The 26160-nt window shown below is 43.0% G+C and overlaps 1 protein-coding gene across 2 annotated transcripts in view; it reads left to right on the forward strand.

Moving 5' to 3' along the window:
* Positions 1-25073, forward strand: part of LOC115200396 (tenascin) — an 89670-nt gene extending 64597 nt beyond the window's left edge. Inside the window, exons 12-23 of one of the 2 annotated variants that reach the window (XM_029763436.1) lie at positions 11250-11525; positions 12976-13098; positions 15626-15769; positions 16288-16407; positions 20069-20212; positions 20617-20747; positions 21034-21166; positions 21629-21780; positions 22064-22160; positions 22350-22511; positions 22798-22961; positions 23135-25073. In XM_029763436.1, coding sequence (XP_029619296.1) covers positions 11250-11525; positions 12976-13098; positions 15626-15769; positions 16288-16407; positions 20069-20212; positions 20617-20747; positions 21034-21166; positions 21629-21780; positions 22064-22160; positions 22350-22511; positions 22798-22961; positions 23135-23245 — 1757 coding nt within the window. In that variant the 3' untranslated portion in view covers positions 23246-25073. The remainder of the gene's footprint in view (positions 1-11249; positions 11526-12975; positions 13099-15625; positions 15770-16287; positions 16408-20068; positions 20213-20616; positions 20748-21033; positions 21167-21628; positions 21781-22063; positions 22161-22349; positions 22512-22797; positions 22962-23134) is intronic. The other variant, XM_029763437.1, reaches the window with a different exon arrangement.
* The last annotated feature ends 1087 nt before the right edge of the window (positions 25074-26160 follow it).

The raw sequence follows: 26160 nt of genomic DNA on the forward strand, positions 1-26160 counted from the left end.
GACTCTAGCAGCTGTAGACTTTAAAAGCTGTATCTAGCAGCTGTAGACTCTAGCAGCTGTAGACTCTAGCAGCTGTAGACTTTAGCAGCTGTAGACTTTAGCAGCTGTCTCTAGCAGCTGTAGACTCTAGCAGCTGTAGACATTAGCAGCTGTCTCTAGCAGCTGTAGACTTTAGCAGCTGTAGACTTTAGCAGCTGTAGACTCTAGCAGCTGTAGACTCTAGCAGCTGTAGACTTTAGCAGCTGTCTCTAGCAGCTGTAGACTCTAGCAGCTGTAGACTTTAGCAGCTGTAGACTTTAGCAGCTGTCTCTAGCAGCTGTAGACTCTAGCAGCTGTAGACTCTAGCAGCTGTATACTCTAGCAGCTGTAGACTCTAGCAGCTGTAGACTTTAGCAGCTGTAGACTTTTGCAGCTGTAGACTTTAGCAGCTGTAGACTTTAGCAGCTGTAGACTCTAGCAGCTGTAGACTTTAGCAGCTGTAGACTAGCAGCTGTAGACTCTAGCAGATGTAGACTGTAACAGATGTAGACTCTAACAGCTGTAGACTAATAGCTGTAGACTCTAGCAGCTGTAGAGTTTAGCAGATGTAGACTCTAACAGATGTAGACTCTAACAGATGTAGACTCTAACAGCTGTAGACTAATAGCTGTAGACTCTAGCAGCTGTAGACTTTAGCAGATGTAGACTCTAACAGATGTAGACTAACAGCTGTATACTCTAACAGCTGTATACTCTAACAGCTGTAGACTCTAGCAGATGTAGACTCTAACAGATGTAGACTAACAGCTGTATACTCTAACAGATGTAGACTCTAACAGATGTAGACTAACCAATGTAGACTCTAACAGCTGTAGACTAATAGCTGTAGACTCTAGCAGCTGTAGACTTTAGCAGATGTAGACTCTAACAGATGTAGACTCTAACAGATGTAGACTAACAGCTGTATACTCTAACAGCTGTAGACTCTAGCAGCTGTAGACTCTAGCAGCTGTAGACCAACAGCTGTAGACTAACAGCTGTAGACTCTAACAGCTGTAAACTCTAGCAGCTGTAGACATTAGCAGCTGTCTCTAGCAGCTGTAGACTCTAGAAACTGTAGACTTTAGCAGCTGTAGACTCTAGCAGCTGTAGACTTTAACAGCTGTCTCTAGCAGCTGTAGACTCTAGCAGCTGTAGACATTAGCAGCTGTAGACTTTAGCAGCTGTCTCTAGCAGCTGTAGACTCTAGCAGCTGTAGACTTTAGCAGCTGTAGGCTCTAGCAGCTGTAGACTTTAGCAGCTGTCTCTAGCAGCTGTAGACTCTAGCAGCTGTAGACTTTAGCAGCTGTAGACTCTAGCAGCTATAGACTTTAGCAGCTGTAGACTTTGGCAGCTGTAGACTTTAGCAGCTGTAGACTAGCAGCTGTAGACTCTAGCAGATGTAGACTGTAACAGATGTAGACTCTAACAGCTGTAGACTAATAGCTGTAGACTCTAGCAGCTGTAGACTTTAGCAGATGTAGACTCTAACAGATGTAGACTAACAGCTGTATACTCTAACAGCTGTATACTCTAACAGCTGTAGACTCTAGCAGATGTAGACTCTAACAGATGTAGACTAACAGCTGTATACTCTAACAGATGTAGACTCTAACAGATGTAGACTAACCAATGTAGACTTTAACAGCTGTAGACTAATAGCTGTAGACTCTAGCAGCTGTAGACTTTAGCAGATGTAGACTCTAACAGATGTAGACTCTAACAGATGTAGACTAACAGCTGTATACTCTAACAGCTGTAGACTCTAGCAGCTGTAGACTCTAGCAGCTGTAGACCAACAGCTGTAGACTAACAGCTGTAGACTCTAACAGCTGTAAACTGTAGCAGCTGTAGACATTAGCAGCTGTCTCTAGCAGCTGGAGACTCTAGCAGCTGTAGACTCTAGCAGCTGTAGACTTTAGCAGCTGTAGACTCTAGCAGCTGTAGTCTTTAACAGCTGTCTCTAGCAGCTGTAGACTCTAGCAGCTGTAGACTTTAGCAGCTGAAGGCTCTAGCAGCTGTAGACTTTAGCAGCTGTCTCTAGCAGCAGTAGACTCTAGCAGATGTAGACTGTAACAGATGTAGACTCTAACAGCTGTAGACTAATAGCTGTAGACTCTAGCAGCTGTAGACTTTAGCAGATGTAGACTCTAACAGATGTAGGCTAACAGCTGTATACTCTAACAGCTGTATACTCTAACAGATGTAGACTCTAGCAGATGTAGACTCTAACAGATGTAGACTAACAGCTGTATACTCTAACAGATGTAGACTCTAACAGATGTAGACTAACCAATGTAGACTCTAACAGCTGTAGACTAATAGCTGTAGACTCTAGCAGCTGTAGACTTTAGCAGATGTAGACTCTAACAGATGTAGACTCTAACAGATGTAGACTAACAGCTGTATACTCTAACAGCTGTAGACTAGCAGCTGTAGACTCTAGCAGCTGTAGACCAACAGCTGTAGACTAACAGCTGTAGACTCTAACAGCTGTAAACTCTAGCAGCTGTAGACATTAGCAGCTGTCTCTAGCAGCTGTAGACTCTAGCAGCTGTAGACTCTAGCAGCTGTAGACTTTAGCAGCTGTAGACTCTAGCAGCTGTAGACTTTAAAAGCTGTCTCTAGCAGCTGTAGACTCTAGCAGCTGTAGACTCTAGCAGCTGTAGACTTTAGCAGCTGTCTCTAGCAGCTGTAGACTCTAGCAGCTGTAGACATTAGCAGCTGTCTCTAGCAGCTGTAGACTTTAGCAGCTGTAGACTTTAGCAGCTGTAGACTCTAGCAGCTGTAGACTCTAGCAGCTGTAGACTCTAGCAGCTGTAGACTTTAGCAGCTGTCTCTAGCAGCTGTAGACTCTAGCAGCTGTAGACTCTAGCAGCTGTATACTCTAGCAGCTGTAGACTCTAGCAGCTGTAGACTTTAGCAGCTGTAGACTCTAGCAGATGTAGACTGTAACAGATGTAGACTCTAACAGCTGTAGACTAATAGCTGTAGACTCTAGCAGCTGTAGACTTTAGCAGATGTAGACTCTAACAGATGTAGACTCTAACAGATGTAGACTCTAACAGATGTAGACTCTAACAGCTGTAGACTAAAGCTGTAGACTCTAGCAGCTGTAGACTTTAGCAGATGTAGACTCTAACAGATGTAGACTAACAGCTGTATACTCTAACAGCTGTATACTCTAACAGCTGTAGACTCTAGCAGATGTAGACTCTAACAGATGTAGACTAACAGCTGTATACTCTAACAGCTGTAGACTCTAGCAGCTGTAGACTCTAGCAGCTGTAGACCAACAGCTGTAGACTAACAGCTGTAGACTCTAACAGCTGTAAACTCTAGCAGCTGTAGACATTAGCAGCTGTCTCTAGCAGCTGTAGACTTTAGCAGCTGTAGACTCTAGCAGCTGTAGACTTTAGCAGCTGTAGACTCTAGCAGCTGTAGACTTTAACAGCTGTCTCTAGCAGCTGTAGACTCTAGCAGCTGTAGACTTTAAAAGCTGTAGACATTAGCAGCTGTCTCTAGCAGCTGTAGACTTTTGCAGCTGTAGACTTTAGCAGCTGTCTCTAGCAGCTGTAGACTCTAGCAGCTGTAGACATTAGCAGCTGTCTCTAGCAGCTGTAGACTTTAGCAGCTGTAGACTTTAGCAGCTGTAGACTCTAGCAGCTGTAGACTCTAGCAGCTGTAGACTCTAGCAGCTGTAGACTTTAGCAGCTGTCTCAAGCAGCTGTAGACTCTAGCAGCTGTAGACTTTAGCAGCTGTCTCTAGCAGCTGTAGACTTTAGCAGCTGTAGACTCTAGCAGCTGTAGACTTTAGCAGCTGTAGACTCTAGCAGCTGTAGACTTTTGCAGCTGTAGACTTTAGCAGCTGTAGACTTTAGCAGCTGTAGACTCTAGCAGCTGTAGACTTTAGCAGCTGTAGACTAGCAGCTGTAGACTCTAGCAGATGTAGACTGTAACAGATGTAGACTCTAACAGCTCTAGACTAATAGTTGTAGACTCTAGCAGCTGTAGACTTTAGCAGATGTAGACTCTAACAGATGTAGACTCTAACAGATGTAGACTCTAACAACTGTAGACTAATAGCTGTAGACTCTAGCAGCTGTAGACTTTAGCAGATGTAGACTCTAACAGATGTAGACTAACAGCTGTATACTCTAACAGCTGTATACTCTAACAGCTGTAGACTCTTGCAGATGTATACTCTAACAGATGTAGACTAACAGCTGTATACTCTAACAGATGTAGACTCTAACAGATGTAGACTAACCAATGTAGACTCTAACAGCTGTAGACTAATAGCTGTAGACTCTAGCAGCTGTAGACTTTAGCAGATGTAGACTCTAACAGATGTAGACTAACAGCTGTATACTCTAACAGCTGTAGACTCTAGCAGCTGTAGACTCTAGCAGCTGTAGACCAACAGCTGTAGACTAACAGCTGTAGACTCTAACAGCTGTAAACTCTAGCAGCTGTAGACATTAGCAGCTGTCTCTAGCAGCTGTAGACTCTAGCAGCTGTAGACTCTAGCAGCTGTAGACTTTAGCAGCTGTAGACTCTAGCAGCTGTAGACTTTAACAGCTGTCTCTAGCAGCTGTAGACTCTAGCAGCTGTAGACTTTAGCAGCTGTAGACTCTAGCAGCTGTAGACTTTAACAGCTGTCTCTAGCAGCTGTAGACTCTAGCAGCTGTAGACTTTAGCAGCTGTAGGCTCTAGCAGCTGTAGACTTTAGCAGCTGTCTCTAGCAGCTGTAGACTCTAGCAGCTGTAGACTTTAGCAGCTGTAGACTCTAGCAGCTATAGACTTTAGCAGCTGTAGACTTTGGCAGCTGTAGACTTTAGCAGCTGTAGACTAGCAGCTGTAGACTCTAGCAGATGTAGACTGTAACAGATGTAGACTCTAACAGCTGTAGACTAATAGCTGTAGACTCTAGCAGCTGTAGACTTTAGCAGATGTAGACTCTAACAGATGTAGACTAACAGCTGTATACTCTAACAGCTGTATACTCTAACAGCTGTAGACTCTAGCAGATGTAGACTCTAACAGATGTAGACTAACAGCTGTATACTCTAACAGATGTAGACTCTAACAGATGTAGACTAACCAATGTAGACTTTAACAGCTGTAGACTAATAGCTGTAGACTCTAGCAGCTGTAGACTTTAGCAGATGTAGACTCTAACAGATGTAGACTCTAACAGATGTAGACTAACAGCTGTATACTCTAACAGCTGTAGACTCTAGCAGCTGTAGACTTTAGCAGCTGTAGACACACAGCTGTAGACTAACAGCTGTAGACTCTAACCGCTGTAGACTCTAACCGCTGTAAACTGTAACAGCTGTAGACATTAGCAGCTGTCTCTAGCAGCTGTAGACTCTAGCAGCTGTAGACTCTAGCAGCTGTAGACTTTAGCAGCTGTAGACTCTAGCAGCTGTAGTCTTTAACAGCTGTCTCTAGCAGCTGTAGACTCTAGCAGCTGTAGACTTTAGCAGCTGTAGGCTCTAGCAGTTGTAGACTTTAGCAGCTGTCTCTAGCAGCTGTAGACTCTCGCAGATGTAGACTGTAACAGATGTAGACTCTAACAGCTGTAGACTAATAGCTGTAGACTCTAGCAGCTGTAGACTTTAGCAGATGTAGACTCTAACAGATGTAGACTAACAGCTTTATACTCTAACAGCTGTATACTCTAACAGCTGTAGACTCTAGCAGATGTAGACTCTAACAGATGTAGACTAACAGCTGTATACTCTAACAGATGTAGACTCTAACAGATGTAGACTAACCAATGTAGACTCTAACAGCTGTAGACTAATAGCTGTAGACTCTAGCAGCTGTAGACTTTAGCAGATGTTGACTCTAACAGATGTAGACTCTAACAGATGTAGACTAACAGCTGTATACTCTAACAGCTGTAGACTCTAGCAGCTGTAGACTCTAGCAGCTGTAGACCAACAGCTGTAGACTAACAGCTGTAGACTCTAACAGCTGTAAACTCTAGCAGCTGTAGACATTAGCAGCTGTCTCTAGCAGCTGTAGACTCTAGCAGCTGTAGACTCTAGCAGCTGTAGACTCTAGCAGCTGTAGACTCTAGCAGCTGTAGACTCTAGCAGCTGTAGACTCTAGCAGCTGTAGACTTTAGCAGCTGTCTCTAGCAGCTGTAGACTCTAGCAGCTGTAGACATTAGCAGCTGTCTCTAGCAGCTGTAGACTTTAGCAGCTGTAGACTTTAGCAGCTGTAGACTCTAGCAGCTGTAGACTCTAGCAGCTGTAGACTATAGCAGCTGTAGACTTTAGCAGCTGTCTCTAGCAGCTGTAGACTCTAGCAGCTGTAGACTTTAGCAGCTGTAGACTTTAGCAGCTGTCTCTAGCAGCTGTAGACTTTAGCAGCTGTCTCTAGCAGCTGTAGACTCTAGCAGCTGTAGACTCTAGCAGCTGTATACTCTAGCAGCTGTAGACTCTAGCAGCTGTAGACTTTAGCAGCTGTAGACTTTTGCAGCTGTAGACTTTAGCAGCTGTAGACTTTAGCAGCTGTAGACTCTAGCAGCTGTAGACTTTAGCAGCTGTAGACTAGCAGCTGTAGACTCTAGCAGATGTAGACTGTAACAGATGTAGACTCTAACAGCTGTAGACTAATAGCTGTAGACTCTAGCAGCTGTAGACTTTACCAGATGTAGACTCTAACAGATGTAGACTCTAACAGCTGTATACTCTAACAGCTGTAGACTCTAGCAGCTGTGGACTCTAGCAGCTGTAGACTCCTGTTGGCTCCACTCCTCTCCTTTTCATCAGGCATTATTAGCTACTGGTAACGACTACTTTACACTGTTGTTTTTTGCAACTCTTTGTAAGCACAGACCCATCTGCAATGACGTAGTCACCTGGACTCTAACATCTAGCAGATGTAGACTCTAACAGATGTAGACTCTAACAGATGTAGACTCTAACAGCTGTAGACTAATAGCTGTAGACTCTAGCAGCTGTAGACTTTAGCAGATGTAGACTCTAACAGATGTAGACTAACAGCTGTATACTCTAACAGCTGTATACTCTAACAGCTGTAGACTCTAGCAGATGTAGACTCTAACAGATGTAGACTAACAGCTGTATACTCTAACAGATGTAGACTCTAACAGATGTAGACTAACCAATGTAGACTCTAACAGCTGTAGACTAACAGCTGTAGACTCTAACAGCTGTAAACTCTAGCAGCTGTAGACATTAGCAGCTGTCTCTAGTAGCTGTAGACTCTAGCAGCTGTAGACTCTAGCAGCTGTAGACTTTAGCAGCTGTAGACTCTAGCAGCTGTAGACTTTAACAGCTGTCTCTAGCAGCTGTAGACTCTAGCAGCTGTAGACTTTAGCAGCTGTAGACTCTAGCAGCTGTAGACTTTAACAGCTGTCTCTAGCAGCTGTAGACTCTAGCAGCTGTAGACTTTAGCAGCTGTAGGCTCTAGCAGCTGTAGACTTTAGCAGCTGTCTCTAGCAGCTGTAGACTCTAGCAGCTGTAGACTTTAGCAGCTGTAGACTCTAGCAGCTATAGACTTTAGCAGCTGTAGACTTTGGCAGCTGTAGACTTTAGCAGCTGTAGACTAGCAGCTGTAGACTCTAGCAGATGTAGACTGTAACAGATGTAGACTCTAACAGCTGTAGACTAATAGCTGTAGACTCTAGCAGCTGTAGACTTTAGCAGATGTAGACTCTAACAGATGTAGACTAACAGCTGTGTACTCTAACAGCTGTATACTCTAACAGCTGTAGACTCTAGCAGATGTAGACTCTAACAGATGTAGACTAACAGCTGTATACTCTAACAGATGTAGACTCTAACAGATGTAGACTAACCAATGTAGACTTTAACATCTGTAGACTAATAGCTGTAGACTCTAGCAGCTGTAGACTTTAGCAGATGTAGACTCTAACAGATGTAGACTAACAGCTGTATACTCTAACAGCTGTATACTCTAACAGCTGTAGACTAACAGCTGTATACTCTAACAGATGTAGACTCTAACAGATGTAGACTAACCAATGTAGACTCTAACAGCTGTAGACTAACAGCTGTAGACTCTAACAGCTGTAAACTCTAGCAGCTGTAGACATTAGCAGCTGTCTCTAGTAGCTGTAGACTCTAGCAGCTGTAGACTCTAGCAGCTGTAGACTTTAGCAGCTGTAGACTCTAGCAGCTGTAGACTTTAACAGCTGTCTCTAGCAGCTGTAGACTCTAGCAGCTGTAGACTTTAGCAGCTGTAGACTCTAGCAGCTGTAGACTTTAACAGCTGTCTCTAGCAGCTGTAGACTCTAGCAGCTGTAGACTTTAGCAGCTGTAGGCTCTAGCAGCTGTAGACTTTAGCAGCTGTCTCTAGCAGCTGTAGACTCTAGCAGCTGTAGACTTTAGCAGCTGTAGACTCTAGCAGCTATAGACTTTAGCAGCTGTAGACTTTGGCAGCTGTAGACTTTAGCAGCTGTAGACTAGCAGCTGTAGACTCTAGCAGATGTAGACTGTAACAGATGTAGACTCTAACAGCTGTAGACTAATAGCTGTAGACTCTAGCAGCTGTAGACTTTAGCAGATGTAGACTCTAACAGATGTAGACTAACAGCTGTGTACTCTAACAGCTGTATACTCTAACAGCTGTAGACTCTAGCAGATGTAGACTCTAACAGATGTAGACTAACAGCTGTATACTCTAACAGATGTAGACTCTAACAGATGTAGACTAACCAATGTAGACTTTAACATCTGTAGACTAATAGCTGTAGACTCTAGTAGCTGTAGACTTTAGCAGATGTAGACTCTAACAGATGTAGACTCTCACAGATGTAGACTAACAGCTGTATACTCTAACAGCTGTAGACTCTAGCAGCTGTAGACTCTAGCAGCTGTAGACCAACAGCTGTAGATTAACAGCTGTAGACTCTAACAGCTGTAAACTGTAGCAGCTGTTGACATTAGCAGCTGTCTCTAGCAGCTGTAGACTCTAGCAGCTGTAGACTCTAGCAGCTGTAGACTTTAGCAGCTGTTGACTCTAGCAGCTGTAGTCTTTAACAGCTGTCTCTAGCAGCTGTAGACTCTAGCAGCTGTAGACTTTAGCAGCTGTAGGCTCTAGCAGCTGTAGACTTTAGCAGCTGTCTCTAGCAGCTGTAGACTCTAGCAGATGTAGACTGTAACAGATGTAGACTCTAACAGCTGTAGACTAATAGCTGTAGACTCTAGCAGCTGTAGACTTTAGCAGATGTAGACTCTAACAGATGTAGACTAACAGCTGTATACTCTAACAGCTGTATACTCTAACAGCTGTAGACTCTAGCAGATGTAGACTCTAACAGATGTAGACTAACAGCTGTATACTCTAACAGATGTAGACTCTAACAGATGTAGACTAACCAATGTAGACTCTAACAGCTGTAGACTAATAGCTGTAGACTCTAGCAGCTGTAGACTTTAGCAGATGTAGACTCTAACAGATGTAGACTCTAACAGATGTAGACTAACAGCTGTATACTCTAACAGCTGTAGACTCTAGCAGCTGTAGACTCTAGCAGCTGTAGACCAACAGCTGTAGACTAACAGCTGTAGACTCTAACAGCTGTAAACTCTAGCAGCTGTAGACATTAGCAGCTGTCTCTAGCAGCTGTAGACTCTAGCAGCTGTAGACTCTAGCAGCTGTAGACTTTAGCAGCTGTAGACTCTAGCAGCTGTAGACTTTAACAGCTGTCTCTAGCAGCTGTAGACTCTAGCAGCTGTAGACTCTAGCAGCTGTAGACTTTAGCAGCTGTCTCTAGCAGCTGTAGACTCTAGCAGCTGTAGACATTAGCAGCTGTCTCTAGCAGCTGTAGACTTTAGCAGCTGTAGACTTTAGCAGCTGTAGACTCTAGCAGCTGTAGACTCTAGCAGCTGTAGACTCTAGCAGCTGTAGACTTTAGCAGCTGTCTCTAGCAGCTGTAGACTCTAGCAGCTGTAGACTTTAGCAGCTGTAGACTTTAGCAGCTGTCTCTAGCAGCTGTAGACTTTAGCAGCTGTCTCTAGCAGCTGTAGACTCTAGCAGCTGTAGACTCTAGCAGCTGTATACTCTAGCAGCTGTAGACTCTAGCAGCTGTAGACTTTAGCAGCTGTAGACTTTTGCAGCTGTAGACTTTAGCAGCTGTAGACTTTAGCAGCTGTAGACTCTAGCAGCTGTAGACTTTAGCAGCTGTAGACTAGCAGCTGTAGACTCTAGCAGATGTAGACTGTAACAGATGTAGACTCTAACAGCTGTAGACTAATAGCTGTAGACTCTAGCAGCTGTAGACTTTAGCAGATGTAGACTCTAACAGATGTAGACTCTAACAGATGTAGACTAACAGCTGTATACTCTAACAGCTGTGGACTCTAGCAGCTGTAGACTCCTGTTGGCTCCACTCCTCTCCTTTTCATCAGGCATTATTAGCTACTGGTAACGACTACTTTACACTGTTGTTTTTTGCAACTCTTTGTAAGCACAGACCCATCTGCAATGACGTAGTCACCTGGACTCTTAAAACTCTAGTCAAACCCTGACTGACTGTCTCTTACGTTCCTTTTCTTCTGATAGATGACCTTCGTTTCAGTGTATTATGGAGTTGATGTGCAAATCCCATGCACGTTATTTTGCAGTCACAGCATCAATAAACTGAGGGTTGAATTTGATCACACTAGCTGGTGAATAACAACATACCTACCTGCACCAATAAAATACATATCTTTCCCTTCATGCTCACCACAGTGGCTGTGATAGGTACAAAAGTGGTATAAATATTTATAATTTACATAATTAATACTGGTGAAACACGCGGTCAACATCTTCAGGTAAATAACAACTTTTAATTCTTTGCATCTTGCAAACCTACTCTTCTCGTTTGACTCATATGGATCCCTGTATTGATATGGATCCATAACTAATATTTGATATTTTATTAGGATCCAAATGACCTACTGCTAAAGTAGCAGCTACTCTTCCTGAGGTGCACACAAAACATAAAACATGACATAATAAAGAACACCAATAGACAAGTACATCACAAGGACATAACTACATCTATTTCAAATAAGTATACCCACTTTCATACATTTATGCTTTCATGATCATGTGACTGTCTATAGTAAATACAATATGGAATAACTGTAAATGATCTTCTGTAATCTTCATAAGCACTTCCTAAAGTACTCTTGAGGCCTAAAGAGGATGGAAACGACATGTCTTCCCTTATCACTCAGAAGCTGAACCCATCGTGGAGCATCTCTTGGTCTCCGACATCACCCCAGACAGCTGTAAAGTGGCCTGGTTGGCTGAAGAGGACCTCTTTGATAGTTTTGTCATTGTGATCAATGATACTAGCGACGACCTCGCTTCTCCGCAAGAGGTGGTCGTGCCCGGCGAGGAGAGAACAACCGTGCTTACTGAGCTAATTGACGACACAGAGTACGAAATTGAGCTGTATGGGGTAATTTCTGGACGGCGCTCAGACTCTATCTCCGGGGTGGCAAAAACAGGTACATGGTATGACATCACACCAGCAATGGTGTAGGGCTGCTGGATAGATGATGCTAGGAATGTGTTCAGCATCTTTCAATATTGTAAACTATATTTTCTCTTTCTCCATGTTGTCAGTTTGCAGTCTTACAATAACAGCATGAAAAGTTGTTCAAAATGGGTCAATGTTTATACAATCATCTAATTTCCTTATCGTTGCAGTCGTTTTTGTTTACTAACCTGTTAACATTGTGTCATAATATTTGTTCAAGGCAGCAATCTGATAGAATTATAATTATCTTTGCAAATGGAAGTTATTAAGCCTTTTTAATGGAGTCTTTAGGTTGTCATGAATGTTTTGTTTAATCCAGCTTGGGCTGCCTTGTGTGCCTTGTTCCAAAACGGTGTTTTTTCTCATCCTCATCATGTCTGTTCAGTGTTCACTCTCCTGTCATTGTCTCGTCTGTCAGCTTTCCTGAGTGGTTCCAGCGGAATCATCCAGAAACCCTCTCCTCTAAAGCCAGCTCCAGTATATGTGAACCAACACACTCTGTCTGTCTGTCTGTCTGTCTCACTGTCTGTCTGTCTCACTGTCTGTCTGTCAGTGTAAACACTACATTCAGCCTCTGATGGCCTCCCATTCATGGGGATCCAGAGAACTGCTCAGGAGATTTATTCAACTCTTCACTTGCTCAGTTTTTTTGTCTCTATCTGTCAAGTTGTCTCCAATGTTGTCTTTGACTGTCCAGCCCCAATGGGGTTTGTCTAATTGTCTTTAGACCGTAAAGGGAAATTGTCTGTGTGTTGAGTGTCTGAATGGGTGTCTCTCTCTCTCTCTCTCTCTGGCCGTCCCCTGCCTTCTCTGGGGGTATGGCTTCACTCTCGGGTCTGACGGCCCTGATGCGTGTTTCACTTTTGTGTGTCTGTAATGGGGGCAAGTTAATCTCCCTGTGTCGTGTCTGTCAAGGAAGATGCTGTGGCCCAGCGCTGACGACAGGCTCTGGGAGCCTTGGCTTCTTTGTCTGTGTCTGTTTCTCTTTCTCTACTTTAATTGGTGGTTGTCAATGGTGTATCTGACACACTAAAATAACACAATAATGTGTATTTTCTGGGTAATTAAGGCATTAAAAAAAATTCTTTGGACGTTTTTAGGAATGGGATCTTTAGGAATCTTTAGTTGTGCTTTAGGGGTGTTTTCCTTTTTTTGTCATTTATTTGGAACCAGTCATCTTTTATTTAGAGATGTAATGGGGCACTATGTGATGTCCTATGATCTGGAGCCATTTCCTTAAAGCATCTCAGAGTAGAAGTGCTGATTTAGGATCTGTCCATATGATCTAATTGATTATTATCTAAAAGGCAAAAATAATCATTCCTCTTCACTTACAAACCTGCCCCCTAAATTGCTAACTATCTACCTGTGTTCTGTTTGTTTGTTGTCCTCTGTATCCGTATGTTCTCCTATGCCAGGGCTAGGCACACCCAAGGGCATCCATTTCTCTGATGTCACTGATACCTCTGCCATTGTACACTGGACAATCCCCAGAGCTCGAGTGGACAGCTACCATGTCACCTATGTCCCTGCTCATGGAGGTGAGTACCTACAGACATACATACCTATACTGTACAGGCATATACTGTATATCTATGCTATATCTATAATATATATCTATATCTATGGTGCTCCCGAATGGCACTGGGTTCTAACGCACTACATCGCAGTGCTAGAGGCGTCATTACAGACACCCTGGTTCGAATCCAGGCTGTATCACAACCGGCCGTGATTGGGTGTCCCATAGGGTGGCGTACAATTGGCCCAACGTCGTCCATATTTGGCCGGTGTAGGCCATCATTGTAAATAAGAATTTGTTCTTAACTGACTTGCCTAATTAAATAAAGGTTAAATAAAATAAATAAATATATACCTATACTGTAGATACAGCTACACTACATGGCCAAAAGTATGTGGACACCTGCTCGTCGAACATCTCATTCCAAAATCATGGGCATTAATATAGAGTTGGTCCCCCCGTTACTGCTATAACAGCCTCCACTCTTCTGGGAAGTCTTTCCACCAGATGTTGGAACATTGCTGCGGGGACTTTAGTGAGGTCGGGCACTGACGTTGGGCGATTAGATCTGGCTCACAGTCAGCGTTGCAATTCATCCCAAAGGTGTTCGATGGTGTTGAGGTCAGGGCTCTGTGCAGGCCAGTCAAGTTCTACCATACCGGGCATTGTCATGCTGAAAAAGGAAAGGGCCCTCCCCAAACTGTTGCCACAAAGTTGGAAGCACAGAATGTACTTGTATGCTGTAGCATTAAGATTTCCCTTCACTGGATCTAAGGGGCCTAGCCCGAATATTGAAAAACAGCCCCAGACCATTATTCCTCCTCCACTGAACTTTACAGTTGGCACTATGCATTTGGGCAGGTAGTGTTCTCCTGGCATCTGCCAAACCCAGATTTGTCAGTCAGACTGCCAAATGGTGATGCTTGATTCATCACTCCAGAGAACGTGTTTCCACTGCTCCAGAGTTCAATGGCGGTGAGCTTTACACCACTCCAGCCAACGCTTGGCATTGCGCATGGTGATCTTAGTCTAATGTGCTGCTCCTCTGTCATGGAAACCCATCTCATGAAGCTCCCAATGAACAGTGATGGTGTTGACATTGCTTCCAGAGGCAGTTTGGAACTCAGTAGTGAATGTTGCAACCGATGACAGACGATTTTTAAGCACAACGCGCTTCCGCACTCAGCGGTCCCGTTCTGTGAGTTCGTGTGGCCTACCACTTCGTGGCTGAGCCCTTGTTGCTCCTAGACGTTTCCACTTCACAATAACAGCACTTACAGTTGACCGAGGCAGCTCTAGAAGGGAAGAAATTTGACGAACTGACTTGTTGGAAAGGTGGCATCCTATGACGGTGCCACGTTGAAAGTCACTGAGCACTTCAGTTAAGCCATTCTCCTGCCAATGTTTGTCTATAAAGATTGCATGGCTGTGTGCTCGATTTTATACACCTGTCAGCAACCGGTGTGGCTGAAATAGCCGAATCCACTAATTTGGCCATGTAGTTTATATCTATGCTGTATATAACTATACTGTACATACAGATATAACTATACTATACACTGAGTGTACAAAACATTAGGAACACCTTCCTAATACTGAGTTGCACCCCCTTTTGCCCTTAGAACAGCTTCAATTCGTTTGTGCATGGACTCCACAAGGTGTCGAAAGCATTTCATTGGGATGCTGGCCCATGTTGACTCCAATGCTTCCCACAGTTGTGTCAAGTTGGCTGAATGTCCTTTGGGTGGTGGACCATTCTTGATAAATATGGGAAACTGTTGAGCATGAATAACCCAGTAGTTCTCGACACAAACTGGTGTGCCTGGCACCTACTACCATACCCTGTACAAAGGCACTTAAATATTTTGTCTTGCCCATTCACCATCTGAATGGCACACATAAAGAAAGATGTCTCAATTGTCTCAAGGCTGGAAAATCCTTCTTTAACCTGTCTCCTCCCCTTCATCTACACTGATTGAAGTGGATTTAACAAGTGACATCAATAAGGGATCATAGCTTTCACCTGGATTTACCTGGTCAGTCTGTCATGGAAAGAGCAGGTGTTCTTAATGTTTTGTATACTCAGCGTATATACTATACTATACATACATTGGCTGCAAACCAGAGGAAACCTATTTACATGTGTGGTGTGGTCACATGGAATTTATTTGATCAATTAAAATAAATAAGGCATGATTTTGCAGTCTCAGTAGAGAGAACAGATAATCCTGTGGAATTCTATGCTAGTCTTCTTCTGCCCTCTAGTGTCTGTTGTGTCTTTGTGAGGGGGCGTGGCGGTTTGAAGTGCAGGGAGACGTTACACAACACAACTTTGACGTGAACTGCTTCACTACTGCTTCACTATTTTACTGATTTGCTGCTTGATGATAAAACATATTATTTGTGATATGAATTGAATAAATAATAGCCAATACAGAATCGGACGTCTGACCCAAACAGGTCCTATAATTCATTATTGATTCTATATAATTCTATGTAATTTGAGGGTCTGACTGACCTTGTCCCTTTCTTCACATGTGTGTGTGCAGGTGCTCCTCAGACTGTGACAGTGGGTGGCACTGAGTCTCAGAAGGTGCTGTCCAACCTGACCCCTGGAGTGACCTACCAGGTGACTGTCATCTCTGTGAAGGGACAGAAGGAGAGTGAGCCAGGCTCCAACAGCGTCACCACAGGTGAGTGTCACACCTGTTCAAAACACAAGGGAATGCATCCCAAATGGCACCCTATTCCCTATTTAGTGCACTACTTTTGACCATAGCCCTATAGGACCCTGTCAAAAGTAATGCACCACAAAGGGAATAGGGTGCCATTTGGGACATAACATTTGGAGTATGGTAACAAGAGCCTACATACACATACAACATCAAAACAATAATAGCTTTGTCTTTGTATGCCCTGCGGAAAGGATTTGATACGTTCAAAACAATTAAACAAAGCATCAAACGTTGATGGTGACAACCAAGTTGGTGAACGGTCTATAAAGGCTGAGCACGAAGCCCATTGTGAAAGCTGTTAGTGTGTACAGATGGAGCATGGCTGGGGGTGGATAGGTCTCCTGTTTCCTTACAACAGAAGACAATGGCTCTGTCCTTGGGGAGGTGTTTGATGTGGCTCTGCTCAGGGTAACCACATAGTGTGTGTGTGTGCGTGTGTGCGTATGTGTGTGTTCTGTGTGTGTTCTATGTGACAGCTCTGGACAAGCCCCGTGGCCTGACTGTAGTCAACATCAATGACACAGATGCTCTGCTCCACTGGCAGCCTTCCATCGCCACTGTAGACGGATATGTCATCACCTACAGCGCAGACACTGGTAGGGTATCGCGCGCGCGCACACACACACACACACACACACACACACACACACACACACACACACACACACACACACACACACACACACACACACACACACACACACACACACACACACCATCTGGATGTACTATACTCTATATTACCAGGGCTTATAGGAGAAAATGTGTTGCATTTACGTTCATTGTTTTCATTTAATATCCTTACAGACAGATGTTGATCTGGTCGTTACTGTCTATATCTGTCCCTGTATTTGTCCCTGTCCTGGTCTCTGTCACTGTCTCTGTCCCTGTTGCTATCTCTGTTTTTGTCTCTGTCCCTGTCCCTATCTTTGTCTTTATTTCTATATCTTTCTTTGTCTCTGTCTTTGTCTCTGTCTCTGTCACTGTCTCTGTATCTGTCTCTGTCTCTGTCTGTCTCTGTCTGTCTCTGTCTCTGTCTCTGTCTCTGTCCCTGTCCCTGTTTCTATTTCCATTTCTATTTCTATATCTGTCTATGTCTCTGTCTTTATTTCTATATCTATCTCCGTCTCTGTCCCTGTCTCTGTCTTTATTTCTATATCTGTCTCTGTCTCTGTCCCTGTCTCTGTCTTTATTTATGTATCTGTGTTTGTCTCTGTGCCTGTCTCTGTTTTTATTTATATACCTGTGTTTGTCTCTGTCCCTGTCTCTGTTTTTATTTATCTATCTGTCTCTGTCTCTGTCTTTATTTTTATATCTGTCTCTGTCTCTGTCCCTGTCTTTATTTTTATATCTGTCTCTGTCTCTGTCCCTGTCTCTGTCTTTATTTTTATATCTGTCTCTGTCTTTATTTTTATATCTGTCTCTGTCCCTGTCTCTGTCTTTATTTCTATATCTGTCTCTGTCTTTATTTATATATCTGTCTCTGTATCTGTCCAGGTCTCTGTCTTTATTTCTATATCTGTGTCTGTCTCCGTCTTTATTTCTATATCTGTGTTTGTCTCTGTCTCTGTCCCTGTCTCTGTCTGTATTTCTATATCTGTCTCTGTCTGTCTTTATTTATATATCTGTGTTTGTCTCTGTCTCTGTTTTTATTTATATATCTGTCTCTGTCTCTGTCCCTGTCTCTGTCTTAATTTCTATATCTGTCCCTGTCTTTTTCTTTCTTTATATATCTGTCTCTGTCTCTGTCCCTGTCTCTGTCTTTATTTCTATATCTGTCTCTGTCCCTGTCTCTGTCTTTATTTCTATATCTGTCTCGGTCTCTGTCCCTGTCTGTCTTTATTTCTTTATCTGTCTCTGTCTTTATTTATATATCTGTGTCTGTCTCGGTCTTTATTTCTATATCTGTGTTTGTCTCTGTCTCTGTCCCTGTCTCTGTCTTTATTTCTATATCTGCCTCTGTCCCTGTCTTTTTCTTTCTTTATATATCTGTCTCTGTCTCTGTCTTTATTTCTATATCTGTCTCTGTCTCTGTCTTTATTTCTTTATCTGTCTCTGTCTTTATTTCTATATCTGTCTCTGTCTCTGTCCTGTCTCTTTCTTTATTTCTATATCTGTCTCTGTATCTGTCTTTATTGCTATATCTGTCTCTGTCTCTGTCCCTGTCTCTGTCTTTGTCTCTGTCCCTGTCTCTGTCTTTATTTATATATATGTGTTTGTCTCTGTCCCTGTCTCTGTTTTTATTTATATATCTGTCTCTGTCCCTGTCTCTGTCTTTATTTTTATATCTGTCTCTGTCGCTGTCCCTGTCTCTGTCTTTATTCCTATATCTGTCTCTGTCTTTATTTATATATCTGTCTCTGTATCTGTGTCAGTCTCTGTTTTTATTTTTATATCTGTGTCTGTCTCTGTTCCTGTTTTATTTCTATACTTGTGTCTGTCTCTGTCTCTCTTTCTGTCACTGTTTCTATTTCTATATCTTCTCTGTGTTTGTTTCTGTCCCTGCCTCTATTTCTATATATGTCTCTGTCTCTGTGTCTGTTTCTGTCCCTGCCTCTATTTCTATATATGTCTCTGTCTCTGTGTCTGTTTCTGTCCCTGCCTCTATTTCTATATATGTCTCTGTCTCTTTCTCTGTGTCTGTTTCTGTCCCTGCCTCTATCTCTATATATGTCTCTGTCTCTGTCTCTGTCTCTGTCCCTGCCTATATTTCTATATATGTATTTGCCCTGTCTTTATCCCTGTCCCTGTCTCTGTCCCTGTCCCTGTCTTTTTCTATATTTATATATATGTCCCTGTTCCTGTCTATGTCCATGTCTCTTTACCTGTCTCTGTCTCTTTCCCTGTATTTGTCTCTGTCACTGTTTCTGTCCCTGCATCTATTTCTATATCTGTCTTTGTCCCAGTCTTTGTCCCTGTCTCTGTCTATATTGATATTTATATTTATATATATGTCCCTGTCTCTGTCTATGTCCCTGTCTCTGTCTCCTTCCCTGTCCCTGTCCTTGTCCCTGTCTCTTTCCCTGCCTCTGTCTCTGTCACTGTCTCTTTTTCTGTCCCTGCATCTATTTCTATATCTGTCTTTGTCCCAGTCTTTGTCCCTGTCTCTGTCTATATTGATATTTATATTTATATATATGTCCCTGTCTCTGTCTATGTCCCTGTCTCTGTCTCCTTCCCTGTCCCTGTCCTTGTCCCTGTCTCTTTCCCTGCCTCTGTCTCTGTCACTGTCTCTGTTTCTGTCCCTGCATCTATTTCTATATCTGTCCTTGTCCCTGTCCCTGTCCCTGTTCCTGTCCCTCTGTCTGTCTATATTAATATTTGTATTTATATATCTGTCCCTGTCTCTGTCTATGTCCCTGTCTCTGTCTCCTTCCCTGTCCCTGTTTCTTTTCTCTGTTTCTGTTTCTATTTCTATACCTGTCCCCGTCTCTGTCCCTGTCCCTGTATTTTTCTATATTTATATATATGTCCCTGTTCCTGTCTATGTCCCTGTCTCTTTACCTGTCTCTGTCTCTTTCCCTGTATTTGTCTCTGTCACTGTTTCTGTCCCTGCATCTATTTCTATATCTGTCTTTGTCCCTGTCTTTGTCCCTGTCTCTGTCTATATTGATATTTATATTTATATATATGTCCCTGTCTCTGTCTATGTCCCTGTCTCTGTCTCCTTCCCTGTCCCTGTCCCTGTCCTTGTTCCTGTCTCTTTCCCTGCCTCTGTCTCTGTCACTGTCTCTGTTTCTGTCCCTGCATCTATTTCTATATCTGTCCTTGTCCCTGTCCCTGTCCCTGTTCCTGTCCCTCTGTCTGTCTATATTAATATTTGTATTTATATATCTGTCCCTGTCTCTGTCTATGTCCCTGTCTCTGTCTCCTTCGCTGTCCCTGTTTCTTTTCTCTGTTTCTGTTTCTATTTCTATACCTGTCCCCGTCTCTGTCCCTGTCTCTGTCTCTGTCCCTGTCTCTGTCTCTGTCCCTGTCCCTGTCTCTGTATCTTTCCCTGTCCTGGTCTCTGTCCCTATCCCGGTCCCGTTCTCTGTTTCTGTTTCTATTTCTATACCTGTCCCTGTCTCTGTCCCTGTCCCTGTCTCTGTCTCTGTCTCTGTCCCTGTCTCTGTATCTTTCCCTGTCCTGGTCTCTGTCCCTGTCCCGGTCCCGTTCTCTGTTTCTGTTTTTATTTCTTTATCTGTCTCTGTCCCTGTCCCTGTCCGTATCCCTGTCTCTGTCTCCTCACTGTTTCTGTGTGTTCTGTGTGTGCAGTTGTCCCAGTGATGGAGAGAGTGTCTGGAAACATTGTGGAGTTTGAGATGACCTCCTTGACCCCTGCCACCCACTACACTGTCAAGGTCTACGCCATGAGAGCGGCTGCTAAGAGCGCCGCCACCAGCACTGAGTTCACCACTGGTGGGTATATGGCCTATGGGGAGGCTGGACCTTCCCTCCCACACACACATTCAAACAGCAGATTTGATTAGTGCCTACATTTTTATTGTGACACTGCTATGAAACTGTATGCTCATTCAAAAGATTGATATCAATTGTGGATCAACAACAGAACAGATAAAATTCAAACCGAACAGGCAGACATTCACACAAAGCACCAATCTATTTCTCCCTACTGCAGTTGCAGTATTTACTAGTCCACTAACCCTACAGGTTACATAACAGTTTTTTTAATGTTTAAAATGTACCTTTTTTTACCCCGTACCCTTTCAAACAGACAACCTGAACCTGGAAACAGAATATTTAAAGAAGGTGAAGTACTCTGTCTGAACGGGGGTTTTAGACCACTGTGTTCTCTCCCCTAGATGTGGATGCCCCTCAGGACCTGGCAGCCAGTAACATCCAGACAGAGAACGCCATGTTGACTTGGAAGGCCCCACGCGCTGACATCACCGGCTACATCCTCAGCTTTGAGTCAGCTGACGGCACAATCCGGGTCAGTGGTTGTCTGCATGGTGGAACCATAGATTTAAAATGATTAGAAGAACATTCCTTCCTTTGTCAGATAGAGTATTGTTTTGTCCAAGAGGACATGACGATGCATCTTTGGGGAGTATAAGAAAAAGCATTGATAATACACCTTTGGGATCTAGAAAAGCATTATATACTTCTAAATCCAATGAGTCCCAAATGGCAGCCTTTTCCTCCAGGTAGTGCACCATAATGTATTAATAATGACGTATCTCTGACATTCTGACTGCTGGGTTGTGTTGTTCCTCCAGGAGGTTGTTCTGAGCCCCACAGCCACTTCCTACAACATGGCCCAGCTGAGTGCCTCCACTGAGTACTCCGTCAGACTGCTGGCCATCGCAGGGCCCAAGAGGAGCAGAGTCATCACCACCGTCTTCACCACCAGTGAGTGTTACCACAGGGATGTTGGTAGTCTGCCGACTCCAGACCGAACATACCCACTGGCAATAAGGGTTAGGAATCCGGCCTCGGACTCTACTCTCTGTTTCCCTCTGGATTTGCCCCCTTCTCTACCTTCCGATTTGGCACCGCCCATAAACCATAAAATACAAAAATATATATTTTTAGAAAAAAACATGTTACCATAGCGACCCTCTGCTCTGTTCACCACCCACTGTGGCAATCTCTGTCCCTTCTTTATTCATCTTCAGCTTAGAGTTTGCTGGGCAGCTGGAGCTGTTTAGTAACTCATCTTCTGTGTGTGTGTGTGTATGTATGTGTGTGTGTGTGTGTGTGTGTGTGTGTGTGTGTGTGTGTGTGTGTGTGTGTGTGTGTGTGTGTGTGTGTGTGTGTGTGTGTGTGTGTGTGTGTGTGTGTGTGTGTGTGTGTGTGTGTGTGTGTGTGTAGTTGGCGTGCTGTACAAACATCCCAGAGACTGCTCCCAGGCCTTGCTGAATGGAGACACAGCCTCTGGTGTCTACACCATCTACCTGGGTGGAGATGAGAGTCAGCCCATCCAGGTCTACTGTGACATGGCCACAGATGGAGGTGGATGGATTGTAAGTCACTGGCTACTAGTATACTGTACAACCCAACTCCAAACCTCATTGATTCAGATCATAGGTGGCTGGTGAATGGAGGACAGCTCACAGTAAAGGCTGGAATGGAATGAAATGAACAGATTCAAGCACATGCATGGTTGCCATTCTGTTCCAGGCATTCCTATGAACCCGTCACCCGATTTAAAGTGACACCAGGCAACACGGATTCAGATGTAATGTAGTGTAATGGATCCTAGGGTTATATAATGAGCGGTCTGGTGTTGTTTGTCCCATCATACAGGTGTTTCTCAGACGCCAGAGTGGTAAACTGGAGTTCTTCCGCAACTGGAGGAATTACACTGCTGGCTTCGGTGACATGAACGACGAATTCTGGCTCGGTATGCTCATAATATGGAAAATATTATAGATCAACACATTCATTGATTTATTTGAATCCATTTAAGACATATGAATATGAGTACTGTATTTCAATAAACTTTCCTCTTTTCCACTATCATTTGTTACATATCATGACTAAAAAGTCCTCAGAAATGATTGTAAATCCCAACTGTGATATTTTCCCACAGGCCTGTCGAACCTCCATAAGATCACTGTAGTGGGACAGTACGAGCTTCGTGTGGACCTCAGAGACAAGGGGGATGTAGCCCACGCCCAGTATGACAAGTTCTCTATCTCTGATCCCCGCAGTCGCTACAAGGTCCACGTTGGAGGGTACAGTGGTACCGCAGGTAAGACTTGCTTCTCTACAACCATTAGATAGCTAGTACAAAGTCCAATGTGTGTCAGAAATGGCATCCTATTCCCTATATGGAGCACTACAGGGGTCATAGGGCACTGGTCAAAAGGGTGCCATTTGGGGACACACAAAAAGTTAGAATAGATCTAAGTAATAAAGTACTATATATTGTTATTAGGTGTGTGAGGGTGAAGCGAGCATGTATTCAACCTAAGCCTCCTTTCTGAAGTCTGTTAAGTTTGGTTCCTGCTTAAAGCTCTCTCTGCTGCCCCCTGTAGGTGATTCTATGACCTACCACCATGGTCGCCCGTTCTCAACCTACGACCATGACAATGACATCGCAGTCACCAACTGTGCCCTGTCCTACAAGGGTGCCTTCTGGTATAAGAACTGCCATCGTGTCAACCTTATGGGACGATATGGCGATGACAGTCACAGCAAGGTGAGAGCACATATACTTGAAGATTCAATACTAGCAGGAATTTCTGTATTCAAAAATACTGCTGTAGTACAGTATTCAAACTTGTTGACTTTGTAAAGATAAGGGAGGAAATTCAAGGCATTTGTGTTAATAATATAAACCCCTCGCTACTAATATTACTGTGTGTTCTTCAGGGAGTGAACTGGTTCCATTGGAAAGGCCATGAGCACTCCATTGAGTTTGCTGAGATGAAGATCAGGCCATCCAACTTCAGGAACTCTGAGGGAAGGAGAAAACGATCATAAACCAACCAACCGATCCGCGCTACGACCCATCTCCTCGTGACCCCTGAACCTGTCCACCATCCTCTGCCACTGCTGATTCCAGGGCTGCATCCCAAATGGCATTCAATTCCCTATAAAGTTCCCTGCTTTTGACCAGGGCTAGTAGAGCTCTGGTCAAAGTAGTGCACTAAATAGGGAATAGGGTGCCATTTGGGACACAACCCACAATTCCCTGCAGCTACCAAAGCCACTGCTAAGAGCCCAGCCACCTCGAACTACACCCCTCCTCTTGCTCAATCACAGAAATAAGCACAGATACAGTAAAAAGTACTACAAATCCCACTATCCAACCCCTGATACAAAATGGTCCTGTGCAGTATAAATACTGTCAATGCGAAATTTATGTGGAAAAATATGGATTTACACATCACAAACTAAACCCACAGATTATACTTGCACCAAAGAGAGTATAATCTACAAATCCCAAGTATAAAGCATTTGTTTCTTTCTTGTCACTATCATGTTACAGTAACATCACTCAGTGGAGGGGTGCATTTGAGTCTGGTCTGAGGTATTAACATGTAGAATACTGATGTTTTCTGCCTCTACAGTGTATCCATCTCCTCCAACCACAGTAGGCCATTAGAGTGTTTGCCAGGGTTGGGGTCAGTTCGAATTGAAGGCAGTCAATTTAGGAAGTGATTTGAATGTAAAATAAAAAAAATATAAAAACTTTTTAAACATATTGAAATTTTTGGGGAAAAAATCAATGTTTATTGAGTAGTTGTTGAAAATAATCCTCTTTTTAAATTATTGAATTGGAATTTCAGTTTACTTCCTGAATTGACTGCCTTCAATTGGAATTGACTCCAACCCTAGTGTTTGCAGAGAGGACATGGTATACCTTTAAACTGGATTATAGAAATAACCCACCACCCACCAAGAGCACGTACCTTCAGTTCAATCATCTGGATGGAAGTGGTTACCGATCAGAAAGGATTCTCCACAGAAACCGCACAACTCATTCAAATGTAAAATGTCTTTGTAAAGTGGAGAGAGCTCACAGAGAAAGGCTGTCTCATTCATTAGTCTATGTGTGACTCATTCTTTTTCACTTTATCATTCCCTCTCTCTCAAAATCCCTTCTTCACCTCAACCTGCAAACTGTCATCTGAAACGATATGGGCAGAATAAATGGCATTCTGAATAAAGCTAATCTGCTTCATCCCACACACAGGATGAATGACATGAGGTGTTTCCATTGATTGTGTGGGCCATACAGGCACTGTGCAATTGTCTCTTACACATGCAATTGAGCTAGTACTACTTTTTCCACCAGCTATCATGCATTAGCTAAAGGATACAGAGAAATGTGTTTGATTTGTTTTCTATTTCCTAAAAAATCCAAGGCAGGACCTACAGTTCAATAAACAATGAAATGGTGGGTGATTGTTACATTTTTGTTAAATGGGAAATACTTATATGGATGCAACAGGAGTCAGAGGAATATTGTGATGAAATATAGAAGATATGGATGCTTAAAATAGGCCAATGGCCAATTCCAATTGACATTGTAAGGTCTTAGTGTTTACTTTGCTGAGAAACATCTATTTGGTCAGACCAAAATTAACTAGAGAGAAGTTCTTCTTGTTCTGTTCTCCCCCTCCCCTCCCCCTGCTATGCCAGGAGACGAAACCACTGAGACCCCCCTCCCCATGAAATACCTGTGTAAATTAAAGTTTTTTTATAATTTTTTGGTTTTTTGATTTTTGATTGTTTATAACTGGGTGAACAACGGGTGTTTCTCTGTAGCCCGTATTACAATAAAAAAAAGTTTGTTTAAAAACGACGAGACTAATATCTTTCTAAAGAAAAATGTTTCATAATGCAATAAGTCACTGTCAATTTGTTTTTACACTGCATATTGGTTTAATATTGGGAGTTGGCTCGTCCATAGCTCTCCGATGCATAAATGTGAAGGAACCATACAGACAGTCTCTATATAGCCGATCTTAGACAGGAGCTATTTATTGCACAGAGAAGATGTACACATCACAGTACCGAATGAGATTCTATGTTTTCATTGTGCACACATGTAGGTTTATGGTTTTACTTGTAAGCCTACTCTATTTGTGTTGCTGTAAGTCTTGCAGACAAGAAACTCAGTCAAATAACATTATAGGATAATAACATAATAGAACAGCTCACTTTTCCGTATGCCACAATAGTCATTGTCACTGGATTTAAACCACATGAGTTGCTGGGTATTTGAGGTGGCTTCCAGAAAGGCCATCTCACCTGCTGATGTCTCATCCAGTCTTCCTTATGCGCTAAAAGTAATAACTTCAACTAGGACATTGTTGTAAAGAATGTGCATCGAGGCAATGTTTTTTAAAGTCATATGTAATATCCTGAACTTGACTGGTGTTTGTTGGTAAAATGAGGTGAAAGGTTTATTATCGACCTTACTAGGTTTAAAATGTTGTTGATGTAAAATGAGATGTAAAAAAAGAATCATGCCGAACATCAGCAAAGACCTGTAGTTCCACTTTATGAACAGCTGGTGACATAGTTTACCCACTTTCCTATGATGAGGTGGAAGTGAACAGATCAGCATCAAATCAATTCAATTGTATTCGCCACATACACATATTTAGCAGGTGTTATTGCTGGTGTAGCGAAATGCTTGCATCACTGTGCAATTGAGTGGTGTATTATGGAAAGAATATCATTAAAAGTCATATTCTTTTATCGTATTAATTAGAGTGCAAACATATCATAAAACAAAATGAATCTGTCCAATTACTACTTCAGAAAATGCATTCTACAATCGGGACAATATATTTTCCTCATCTGCACTGAATAGTGTTATTCTACAAGTATGCCATACTCCAAATTCATCTGGCTCTATCTTTAATGCAATTTAATTTCACTGA

The sequence above is a fragment of the Salmo trutta genome, chromosome 9, assembly GCF_901001165.1.
Source record: "Salmo trutta chromosome 9, fSalTru1.1, whole genome shotgun sequence".
NCBI lineage: Eukaryota > Metazoa > Chordata > Actinopteri > Salmoniformes > Salmonidae > Salmo > Salmo trutta.